Consider the following 12686-nt stretch of genomic DNA (forward strand, 5'->3'; position numbering starts at 1 on the left):
AATTCTAGGCAGGCATTCAACTTTTATGATTGTGTCCATTCATTTCCCACTGAGCATGGGAAACGAATGCTTTACAAGTTATTTATTGAAGATATTCCCATAGTACTCTTAGAAAGTTCACTTCCAAAAGAGGCCTTATTACTGTAATGTATCCGAGTAAATGAAAGCTATACCAGGATTCTCACATCATACTTTATAATTTCAGCAGGGCAATAAAATTATGTATATAACAGAGGTTCCTCTGCGGTCAGTCCACAGCAATTTTGCAAAGGTACATGATAAATAAGAGGAATAGAGACCAAACAAATTTCTAAAATCAAGAATAACAATCCAAAATGATTTATGACTATATTTTGAATAAAGTTAAATACAGAATAATTAAGCAGAAAGCAGTCAGCTTAATTACAGTTTTCCTGCAGTGAATGTAAAGTTGGAACAAGTGCAGTAAGCCTGATCAAAATCAGGTAACAGTTACCTCTGCAGCCTTGTTTGATGGTTCCAGTCCAGTCATATTTGCTACTATTAACTGATGTAAGAGTTGAACTTGAGCCACACTTAGGAAGAAGTCCAGGTTTGTGGTTATATTCACTTCTAACGAATGGCCACACACTAAAATCTCCTGAAGCAAAAAAGGTAGAATACAGATAAAGAAACATGATAGCTTTCAGATGATAATTTATCATTCTTACTTATTTGACCTTCACTACTTTGGTGACGTTTCCTAGGACTCAAGTTCATACATTAAGGTGAAGAGCAAAAATGGTGAGCACAGTCACTTGGACAGAATTTAATAGATAAATTTCATATTTATGAGGGCCTGCTGTGTGTTGGGACTTGTGCTAGATATACACAACTAACAATAAGAAGTCTTCACCTTTTCATACCTATTTGACTTTTCCATACCTCAAACTATTATTATTGTTTTCAATATGTAGCAACAATGTATTTGTGTAGCATAATCTTGTTCATGAATTCAAACAAACAAATATTTACTAAGAATCCCCTAAGTACTAGGTACCACAGTAGAGTCCTAGGAATATCACAAATAATAATGTTGGCCTTGAACAGCAACCTGCTCTTGAGGAGGTTATAATCTAGTTGGGCAGAAAGATGTAAACAGACAATTGTAGGCAGGCAATTATAATTGCTAAGAGCCACAGTATGAATATTCTCCAAAGGACATACTCTAAATGATTTATAAAAAAAGAGTGTTGAAGATAGCTAGACTAATTTATTTCACTTCTTTAAACTGCTAAAATCTTGGCAGCATTGGGTAGATGTCCATAACTTAATTGGTGCTGTTCTGCAAAACCGAGGCACTTGAACATTTATCACTGGAAAACTGTTCAGACAAGGAAAACAGAACAAAACAAAAAACTAATCCAGTAGCTTCACTTAATAAGGAGACTATGACTAGTCCAAATGCAAATGCGTCAGCTTAGAGCAGCTTTTAATAAAGCCATAAAGAACAGCATGTCTGAAACAATTATTCTTTTTTTTTTTTTTTTTTTTTGGTTAAATAACATTTTCCTCTACAAGTTCTCTGTATTAATTCACTCTAGTTAGAATTCTTGTTCTATTCCTCAAGTATTGACAAAAAGGGAAAAAAGTATACCAATTCAGGATTTTAAAAAAATAGTCGCCATAACATTACCCAAGAGCATAAAAATTTGTACCAAAAATATCTTGGCTCTATTGGTGGCATACATCCTGTGAAAACTTGCAAAAAATTGATCTTACACTAGGAGGTTAAATAGTATCAATGCAATTGGTAGAATCAGCAGCTAATAACATAAAAACAAGGATAATTTTCATTTTTATAGAACTTACAGCTTTTCAGATTCCTCTTATAATTATTTTTTCTATTGATCGGTTTGAACCTTATAACAATCTAGAGGGCAACAAGAGTTGCTATATATGAGGCAACTAAGGTATGCATAAGAAAACTGTTGGAACAAAGAATTTAAACGAATGACTTAGGAGGATAACCTTTAGTATAAAGCTGAGTTTGGCCTAGAACTAGGTTTCCTGACCTTTAGCTTCCTGCCTCTTTCACCTGGGAATGAGGAAGTTTCTAGTAATGCCTTCAAATCATGCCTTTAAATGACTTTGAAGATGACTTAATTAAGATAGGATGATATTTCATCAACACTTGGATATATTCTTATCTTTGTTTCTGAATTCAATGACAAGCATTTGGGAATCCAAGTAAAGAATATTTTTGGAGGAAAAAAATCTTAATAATTTAAAAGGATTATGATATCCCATTTTTGTGAGTCAAATACACACAGGAAATAGAAGCATTTCTTAAATGTGATTTCAATATGTGAGTCTTAATTCGTATTTTCATAGCAGCATTGGTATGAAAAAGGGCATGTCATAAGGAGTTTCATGTATTCTAAACCAACAGTGTTACTAAGCAGCTATAAGATATTAGTAGATTTATTTAATCTTTATACCCCTTTTGTGGATATACAAAAAATTAGTATTATATATCTAAATTTTCCAAACATTTTATAATAACTGACTTACAATTCTGTGAATGAGCAAAAAGTTTATATTGTGTTTAGCATAAAAAGTTCTACAAAGAATTGCTTTAGTTATAATGAATAAGATTATTATTACATTTCTTTTTTTTCATTTAAAAAAAAATTTTTTTTATCATACTTTAAGTTATAGGGTCCACGTGCACAACATGCAGGTTTGTTACATATGTATACATGTGCCATGCTGGTGTGCTGCACCCATTAACTCGTCATTTACATTAGGTATATCTCCTAATGCTATCCCTCCCTACTCCCCCCACCCCACGACAGACCCCGGTGTGTGATGTTCCCCTTCCTGTGTCCAAGTGTTCTCACTGTTTAATTCCCACCTATGAGTGAGAACATGAGGTGTTTGGTTTTCTGTCCTTGTGATTGATTGCTGAGAATGATGATTTCCAGCTTCTTCCATGTCCCTACAAAGGACATGAACTCATCCTTTTTTATGGCTGCATAGTATTTCATGGTGTATATGTGCCACATTTTCTTATTCCAGTCTGTCATTGATGGACATTTGGGTTGGTTCCAAGTCTTTGCTATTGTGAATAGTGCCGCAATAAACATACGTGTGCATGTGTCTTTATAGCAGCATGATTTATAATCCTTTGGGTATATACCCAGTAATGGGATCGCTGGGTCAAATGGTATTTCTAGTTCTAGATCCTTGAGGAATTGCCATACTGTCTTCCACAATGGTTGAACTAGTTTACAGTCCCACCAACAGTGTAAAAGCGTTCCTATTTCTCCACATCCTCTCCAGCACCCATTGTTTCCTGACTTTCTAATAATCGCCATTCTTTTTTTTTTTTTTTTTTTTTTTTTGAGACGGAGTCTGGCTCTGTCGCCCAGACTGGAGTGCAGTGGCCGGCTCTCGGCTCACTGCAAGCTCCGCCTCCCGGGTTTACGCCATTCTCCTGCCTCAGCCTCCCGAGTAGCTGGGACTACAGGCGCCCGCCACCTCGCCCGGCTAATTTTTTTGTATTTTTAGTAGAGACGGGGTTTCATTGTGTTAGCCAGGATGGTCTCGATCTCCTGACCTCGTGATCCGCCCGTCTCGGCCTCCCAAAGTGCTGGGATTACAGGCTTGAGCCACCGCGCCCGGCCTAATAATCGCCATTCTAACTGGCGTGAGATGGTATCTCACTGTGGTTTTGATTTGCATTTCTCTGATGACCAGTGCTAATGAGCATTTTTTCATGTGTCTGTTGGCTGCATAAATGTCTTCTTTTGAGAAGTGTCTGTTCATATCCTTTGCCCACTTTTTGATGGGGTTGTTTGTTCTTTCTTTCTACGAAGAGTAAATTTGTTTGAGCTCTTTGTAGGTTTTGGATATTAGCCCTTTGTCAGATGAGTAGATTGCAAAAATTTTCTCCCATTCTGTAGGTTGCCTGTTCACTCTGATGGTAGTTTCTTTTGCTGTGCAGAAACTCTTTAGTTTACTTAGATCCCATTTGTCAATGTTGGCTTGTTGTGCCATTGCTTTTGGTGTTTTAGACATGAAGACCTTGCCCATGCCTATGTCCTGAATGGTATTGCCTAGGTTTTCTTCTAGGGTTTTTATAGTTTTAGGTCTAACATTTAAGTCTCTAATCCATCTTGATTTAATTTTTGGATAAGGATTAAGGAAGGGATCCAGTTTCAGCTTTCTACATGTGGTTAGGCAGTTTTCCCAACACCATTTATTAAATAGGGAATCCTTTCCCCATTTCTTGTTTTTGTCAGGTTTGTCAAAGATCAGATGGTTGTAGATGTGTGGTGTTATTTTTGAGGGCTCTATTCTGTTCCATTGGTCTATCTCTCTGTTTTGGTACCAGTAGCATGCTGTTTTGGTTACTGTAGCCTTGTAGTATAGTTTGAAATCAGGTAGTGTGATGCCTCCAGCTTTGTTCTTTTTTCTTAGAATTCCCTTGGCAATGTGGGCTCTTTTTTGGTTCCATATGAACTTTAAAGTAGTTTTTTTTCCAATTCTGTGGACTAAGTCATTGGTAGCTTAATGGGGATGGCATTGAATCTATAAATTACTTTGGGCAGTATGGACATTTTCATGCTGTTGATTCTTCCTACCCATGAGCATGGAAAGTCCTTTCATTTGTTTGTGTCCTCTTTTGTTTCATTGACCAGTGGTTTGTACTTCTCTTTGAAGAGGTCCTTCACATCCCTTATATGTTGGATTCCTAGGTATTTTATTCTCTTTGAAGCAATTGTGAATGTGAGTTTACTCATGATTTGGCTCTCTGTTTGTCTGTTATTGGTGTATAAGAATGTTTGTGATTTTTGCACATTGATTTTGTATCCTGAGACTTTGCTGAAGTTGCTTATCAGCTTAAGGAGATTTTGGGCTGAGATGATGGGGTTTTCTAAATATACAATCCTGTCATCTGCAAACGGGACAATTTGACTTCCTCTTTTCCTAATTGAATACCCTTTATTTCTTTCTCCTGCCTGACTGCCCTGGCCAGAACTTCCAACACTATGTTGAATAGGTATGGTGAGAGAGGGAATCCCTCTCTTGTGCCAGTTTTCAAAGGGAACGCTTCCAGTTTTTGCCCATTCAGTATGATATTGGCTGTGGGTTTGTCATAAATAGCTCTTATTATTTTGAGATACGTTCCATCAATACTGAATTTATTGACAGTTTTTAGCATGAAGGGCTGTTGAATTTTGTTGAAGGCCTTTTCTGCATCTATTGAGATAATCATGTGGTTTTTGTATTTGGTTTTGTTTATATGCTGGATTATGTTTATTGATTTGCATATGTTGGACCAGCCTTGCATCCCAGGGATGAAGCCCACTTGATCATGGTGGATAAGCTTTTTGATGTGCTGCTGGATTTGGTTTGCCAGTATTTGAGGATTTTCGCATCCAGGTTCATCAGGGATATTGATCTAATATTCTCTTTTTTTTGTTATGTCTCTGCCAGGCTTTGGTATCAGGATAATGTTGGCCTTATAACATGAGTTAGGGAGGATTCCTTCTTTTCGTATTGATTGGAACAGTTTCAGAAGGAATGGTACCAGCTCCTCCTCGTACCTCTGGTGGAACTTGGCTGTGAATCCATCTGGTCCTGGACTTCTTTTGGTTGCTGGGCTATTAATTATTGCCTCAATTTCAGAGCCTATTGGTCTATTCAGGGATTCAACTTCTTCCTGGTTTAGTCTTGGGAGAATGCATGTGTCCAGAAATTTATCCATTTCTTCTAGACTTTCTAGTTTATTTGCACAGAGGTGTTTGTAGTATTCTCTGACGGTAGGTTATATTTCTGTGGGGTCGATGGTGATATTCCCTTTATCATTTTTTATTGCGTATATTTGATTCTTCTCTCTTTTCTTCTTTACTAATCTTGCTAGCGGTCTATCAATTTTGTTGATCTTTTCAAAAACCAGCTCCTAGATTCATTGATTTTTTGAAGGCTTTTTTTGTGTCTCTCCTTCAGTTCTGCTCTGATCTTAGTTTCTTGTCTTTTGCTAGCTTCCAGATTTGTTTGCTCTTGCTTCTCTAGTTCTTTCAATTGTGATTTTAGGGTGTCAATTTTAGATCTTTCCTGCTTTCTCTTGTGGGCATTTATTGTTATAAATTTCCCTCTACACAATGCTTTGTATGTGTCCCAGAGATTTTGGTATGTTGTATCTTTGTTGTCATTGGTTTCAAAGAACATCTTTATTTCTGCCTTCATTTCGTTATATACCCAGTAATCATTCAGGAGCAGGTTGTTCAGTTTCCATGTAGTTGAGCGGTTTTGATTGAGTTTCTTAATCCTGAGTTCCAGTTTGATTGCACTGTGGTCTGAGAGACAGTTTGTTATAATTTCTCTTCTTTTACATTTGCTGAGGAGTGCTTTACTTCCAAGTATTCGGTGAATTTTGGAATAAGTGCGATGTGTGCTAAGAAGAATGTATATTCTGTTGATTTGGGGTGGAGAGTTCTGTAGATGTCTATTCGGTCCACTTGGTGCAGAGTTGAGTTCAATCCCTGGATATCCTTGTTAACTTTCTGTCTCGTTGATCTGTCTAATGTTGACAGTGGGGTATTAAAGTCTCTCATTTTTATTGTGTGGATGTCTAAATCTCTTTGTAAGTCTCTAAAGACTTGCCTTATGAATCTGGGTGCTCCTGTATTGGGTGCATATATATATTTAGGATAGTTAGGTCTTCTTATTGAATTGATCCCTTTACCATTATGTAATGGCCTTCCTTGTCTCTTTTGATCTTTGATGGTTTAAAGTCTGTTTTACCAGAGACTAGGATTGCAACCCCTGCCTTTATTTGTTTTCTATTTGCTTGGTAGGTCTTCCTCCATCCCTTTGTTTTGAGCCTTTGTGTGTCTCTGCACGTGAAATGGGTCTCCTGAATAAAGCACACTGATGGGTCTTGCTCCTTATCCAATTTGCCAGTCTGTGTCTTTTAATTGGAACATTTAGCTCATGTACATTTAAGGTTAATATTGTTACATGTGAAACTGATCCTGTCATTATGATGTTAGCTGGTTATTTCTCATGTTAGTTGATGCAGTTTCCTCCTAGCATCGATGGACCTTATATTTTGGCATGGTTTTGCAGTGGCTGGTATCGGTTGTTCCTTTCCAAGTTTAGTGCTTCCTTCAAGAGCTCTTGTAGGGCAGGCCGGGTGGTGGCAACATCTCTCAGATTTGCTTGTCTGTAAAGGATTTTATTTCTCCTTCACTTATGAAATTTAGTTTGACTGGATATGAAATTCTGGGTTGAAAATTCTTTTCTTTAAGAATGTTGAATATCGGCCCCCACTCTCTTCTGGCTTGTAGAGTTCCTGCCGAGAGATCTGCTGTTAGTCCTATGGGCTTCCCTTTGTGGATAACCCAACCTTTCTCTCTGGCTGCCCTTAACATATTTCCCTCATTTCAACTTTAGTGAATCTGACAATTATGTGTCTGGGAGTTGCTCTTCTCAAGGAGTATCTTTGTGGTGTTCTCTGTATTTCCTGAATTTGAATGTTGGCCTGCCTTGCTAGGTTGAGGAAGTTCTCCTGGATAATATCCTGCAGAGTGTTTTCCAGCAAGGTTCCATTCTCCTGGTCACTTTCAGGTACACCAGTCATACGTAAATTTGGTCTGTTCACATAGTCCCATGTTTCTTGGAGGCTTTGTTCTTTTCTCTTTTTTCTCTAAACTTCTCTTCTCACTTCATTTCATTAATTAGATCTTCAGTCACTGATACTCTTTCTTCCACTTGATTGAATCTGCTACTGAAGCTTGTGCATGTGTCATGTAGTTCTCATGCCATGGTTTTCAGCTCCATCAGGTCATTTAAGGTCTTCTCTCCACTGTTTATTCTAGTTAGCCATTCATCTAATCTTTTTTCAAGGTTTTTAGCTTCCTCACAATGGGTTCGAACATCCTCCTTTTATCTCAGAGAAGTTTTTTATTACCGATTTTCTGAAGCCTACTTCTGTCAGCTTGTCAGTCATTCTCCGTCCTGCTTTGTTCCGTTCTGCCAAGGAACTGTGATCCTTTGGAGTAGAAGAGGCGCTCTGTGTTTTAGAATTTTCAGCTTTTCTGCCCTGGTTTTTCCCCATCTTTGTGGTTTTTTCTAACTTTGTCTTTGATGCTGGTGACCTACAGATGGGGTTTTGGTATGGTTGTCCTTTTTGTTGATACTGATGCTATTCCTTTACTGTTTGTTAGAAAAAAACTATTTTAAAATTCAAATGGAACCAAAAAGGAGCCTGAATAGCCATGATCGTTGTAAGCAAAAAGAACAAAGCTGGAGGCATCATACTACCAGACTTCAAACTATATATAAGGCTACAGTATCCAAAACAACATGGTACTGGTACAAAAACAAACACATAGACCCATGAAACAGAATAGAGAACTGAGAAATGAGACTGCACACCTACAACCATCGGATCTTTGACAAACTTGACAACAACAAGCAATATAGAAAGGACTCTCTAATAAATGGTGCTGGGAGTGCTTGCTAGCTGTACGCAGAAAATTGAAACTGTACCCCTTCCTTACACCATATGCAGAAGTTAACTCAAGATGGATTAGAGACTAAAATGTAAAACCCCAAACTATAAACACCCTAGAAGAAAATCTAGGCAATACCATTCAGGACATTGGCATGGGCAAAGATTTCATGACGAGGATGCCAAAAGTAACTGCAACAAAAGCAAAAATTGACAAATGGGATCTAATTAAACTAAGGAGCTTCTGCACAGCCAAAGAAACTATCATCAGAATGAACAGACAGTCTACAACATGGGAGAAAAATTTTGCAAATTAACCATCTGACAAAGGTCTAATATCCAGAATCTATAAGGAACTTAACCAAATTTACAAGACAACCCCATTAAAAAGTGGGCCAAAGACACAGACAGACGTTTCTCAAAAGAAGCATACACGTAGTCACGTAGTTCTCATGCCATGGTTTTCTGCTCTATCGGGTCACTTAAGGACATGTCTACATTGGTTATTCTAGTTATCCATTTGTCTAATCTTTTTCAACATTTTCAGCTTCTTTGCGATGGGTTCGAACTTCCTTCTTTAGCTCGGAGAAGTTTGATCGTCTGAAGCCTTCTCACTACTCCTCAAAGTCATTCTCCATCCAGCTTTGTTCTGTGGCTGGTGAGGAGCTGTGTTCCTTTTGAGGGGGAGAGGTGCTCTGATTTTTATAGTTTTCAGCTTTTCTGCTCTGTTTTTTCCGTATCTTGTGGTTTTATCTACCTTTGGTTTTTGACGATATTGATGTACAGATGGGGTTTTGGTGTGGATGTCCTTTCTTTTCATTAATTTTCTTTCTAACAGTCAGGACCCTCAGCTGCAGGTCTGTTGGAGTTTGCTCGAGGTCCACTCCAGACCCTGGTTTGCCCGGTATCAACAGTGGAGCCTGCAGAAGAGTGAATATTGCTGAACAGCAAATGTTGCTGCCTGATCATTCCTCTGGAAGCTTTGTCTCAGAGGGGTACCTTGCTGTGAGGTGTCAGTCTGCCCCTATTGGGGGTGCCTCCCAGTTAGGCTACTCGGGGGTCAGGGACCCACTTCCGGAGGCAGTCTGTCCATTTGCAGATCTCAAACTCCGTGCTGGGAGAATCACTGGTCTCTTCAAAGCTGTCAGACAGGGACATTTAAATCTGCAGAGGTTTCTGCTGCCTTTTGTTTGGCTATGCCCTGTCCCCAGAGGTGGAGTCTACAGCGGCACGCAGGCCTCCTTGAGCTGAGGTGGGCTCCACCCAGTTCGACCTTCTCAGCCATTTTGTTTACCTACTCATGCCTCAGTGATGGCGGGCGCCCCTCCCCCAGACTTGCTATTGCCTTGCAGTTAGATCTGACTGCTGTGCTAGCAATGAGGAAGGCCCCATGGGTGCGGGACCCTCTGAGTCAGGTGTGGGACATAATCTCCTGGGTTGCCCTTTGCTAAGATCCTTGGAAAAGCACAGTATTAGGGCAGGTGTGACCCAATTTTTCAGGTGCTGTGTGTCATGGTTTCCCTTGGCTAGGAAAGGGAATTCCCTTAACCCTTGCGCTTCCTGGGTGAGGTGATGCCTCGCCCTCCTTTAGCTCTCGCTCCGAGGGCTGCACCCACTGTCCTGCACCCACTGTCCAACACGCCCCAGGGAGATGAACCTGGTACCTCAGTTGGAAATGCAGAAATCACCCATCTTGTGTCATTCACGCTGGGAGCTGTAGCTTGGAGCTGTTCCCATTCGGCCATCTTGGAACCTCCCCTATTAATACATTTCTATTCTATGGAGTTGGAGGTAATAAGTCATAGTGATCAGAATTGAAACCTGGATCCACCAATTAATGTTGGGTATGTTACTTAATCTGTTTTCACCTCAGTTTCCTCATCTTTAAAATAGGTACACTCGTAGTGTCTAATTCACAAGAATGTTGTGAAGACTAAATAATCTATGTAGAACTCACTATGTAAGGTAATCTGATTATCTGTCAGTATTATTGTTATTTTCACTAAAAAGAGGCTGTAGTACTTAGGAGTGTAGAGGATGGAGTCGGACCAGGTGGTTTCACACCCTGCTCTGCTGCTTACTATTTGTGAAAATCTGGGTAGCTTGGTTAGCTTCTCTATGCCTCAGTTTTGTCATCTAAAAAATAGGGATACCAGGAATAACAAATAAGATTATTATGAGGATTAAATGAGTTATTATAAGGAAAGCAATAACTGAAGAGTACTACAAAATCCATAAATGTTAGCTATGATAAGAACTATTATTATTAATCAGCTAATTTGAAGTCCTATGGGCTGAAACTGTGGCAATCCCTAACATACAAAGAGGAGCAATTCCATTTTTCAAACTAAAATAAAATCAAAATTATGTTCTAACCTCAGTATGCAGATTTTCTGGAGAAATGATTTTGGTGAAAATGATAGCCGGTGCTCCAGTTATTCGGACAGAAAAATCTGTCAAAATAGGAGTCAAAATTGCTCTCCTTTCTTGATGCCGCCGTATGCTAAAAGATAGAGTGAAAGATTATTAGTCATTTCACTTTTTTCAAAGATAATTTTCATTAAATTTGTCCAAGTCTTTGTACTACAGACATGTATGGCAAAATTACATTATTATTTTGAGAGTGCCTATTTGCATATTTTACAGTCATCGTTTCTTAACTTCAATTCCATAAGATTTGTAGAAGATGATAACATCTTGAGAAATTCAGATGTAATTAAACAATTTCATATTAGTATCATCCCAGAGCTTTTTAACAAATTAATTTTTAAATGTTTACTTCTTGTTCTTGCAAATAGTTTCATATCACTTTTGTTACCAACAATCTTACTATTGTTTAGAATAATTTTTAATTTCCTATTTTTAATATCTGACCTTCTATTTGATAACTGCTGTCTTTCTGACCTCATTAGGGTCATGACCATATCCTTTTAATCTTTTAATTCTTTTCTTTTTAAGGTCTAAGAACAATATTAATTCATTTTTTTTTAAGACAAGGTCTTGCTCTGTCACCTAGGCTGGAGTGCAGTGGTGCGATCATGGCTCACTTTAGCCTCAATCTCCTGGGCTCAAGTGATTCTCCCACCTTGGCCTCCTGAGTAGCTGGGACCACAGGAATGTACCACCACGCCTGGCTAATTTATTTTTGTTTTTTGTAGAGACAGAGTCTCCTCATGTTGCCCAGGCTGGTCTTGAACTCCTAGGCTCAAACAATTCTCCTGCCTAGGACCCTCAAAGTGCTGGGTTTACAAGTGTTGAGTCACCATGCCCAGTTCTTAAGGTTTTTGTGTGAGATATTAAATGCTTCCTGAAAACAATCCTGTATGTGAAGTAGGGACTGTTAATAGTCCCATTATTATCTGTAAGGAAATGAAGTTCAAGTACTGGGCTAAGGCTACACAATGAGAGCAAAGGTTCCAGAATTGGACCTGGAGGGCAAGTTGACACCAAAACAGCTTTTGGCCTCTATTTTAGTTCTTCTTTATATATTCCCAGCTTTGATCAGTTATTTAGCAGAATATTTTTATCTGACATTTAAAATTATTAATAATTTCAAAGGAAGTACATGGTAAAAGATGAAATTGGAAAACATTATTGAGAAAGCAAAAGTGGGCTGGTACAGATCTTCAAGTCCACTATGTATGTGCTTACTTTTTATTTTATCAACTAATATACATTTATGTTTTTTTAGCAAGCTATACCTCAAATTTTGCTTCAAGCTATTAACTTAATATTCCTTTTACATATGCCCTTATTAGTCCCTTATATCATAAACTGATAAAGTTGAAATCAGAGAATTGGCATAAATTATCTCATGAAAAAGCCTGGTTAAAATTCAAGTCTTTCTACACCATTTTTTCTTTTTATCAGAGTAGTCCAGAGAGTACTCTGGTCTTTTGTTAAACTTGCAATGAGCAGAGTTCTATATGGTGTCTGCCAAAAAAGCAAATTGGATCATCTGGTTCTATGACACATAAGTATTGGATTTCAAGAAAGTCAATTTTAAAGAATTAAGAGATCTGGCGAGTAGAGAGTAACAGGAGGAAGTATTAAAATCTGTGACTACAGAGGAAGGACTGAGATCCTGAGAGACACCATAATTATAGCCTAATAGCTCAAATTCCATAAAATGACCAATGTGAGAAACATGTAACATCTGATGTGCTCTCATAGGGGAGTGCTAAAATATATGATGTATTAA

The 12686-nt window shown here is 38.3% G+C and overlaps 1 protein-coding gene across 8 annotated transcripts in view; it reads right to left on the minus strand.

Annotated features, from left to right (window-relative positions):
- Positions 1–12686, minus strand: part of LOC105476071 (vacuolar protein sorting 13 homolog B) — an 859286-nt gene that overhangs the window by 292180 nt on the left and 554420 nt on the right. For all 8 annotated transcript variants that reach the window (XM_011731700.3, XM_011731704.3, XM_011731702.3 and 5 more), the window contains 2 exons: positions 10862–10988; positions 476–619 (listed from right to left, as the gene is read on the minus strand). In XM_011731700.3, coding sequence (XP_011730002.2) covers positions 476–619; positions 10862–10988 — 271 coding nt within the window. The remainder of the gene's footprint in view (positions 1–475; positions 620–10861; positions 10989–12686) is intronic.

Source organism: Macaca nemestrina, chromosome 8 (assembly GCF_043159975.1).
Source record: "Macaca nemestrina isolate mMacNem1 chromosome 8, mMacNem.hap1, whole genome shotgun sequence".
In the NCBI taxonomy this organism is placed as follows: domain Eukaryota; kingdom Metazoa; phylum Chordata; class Mammalia; order Primates; family Cercopithecidae; genus Macaca; species Macaca nemestrina.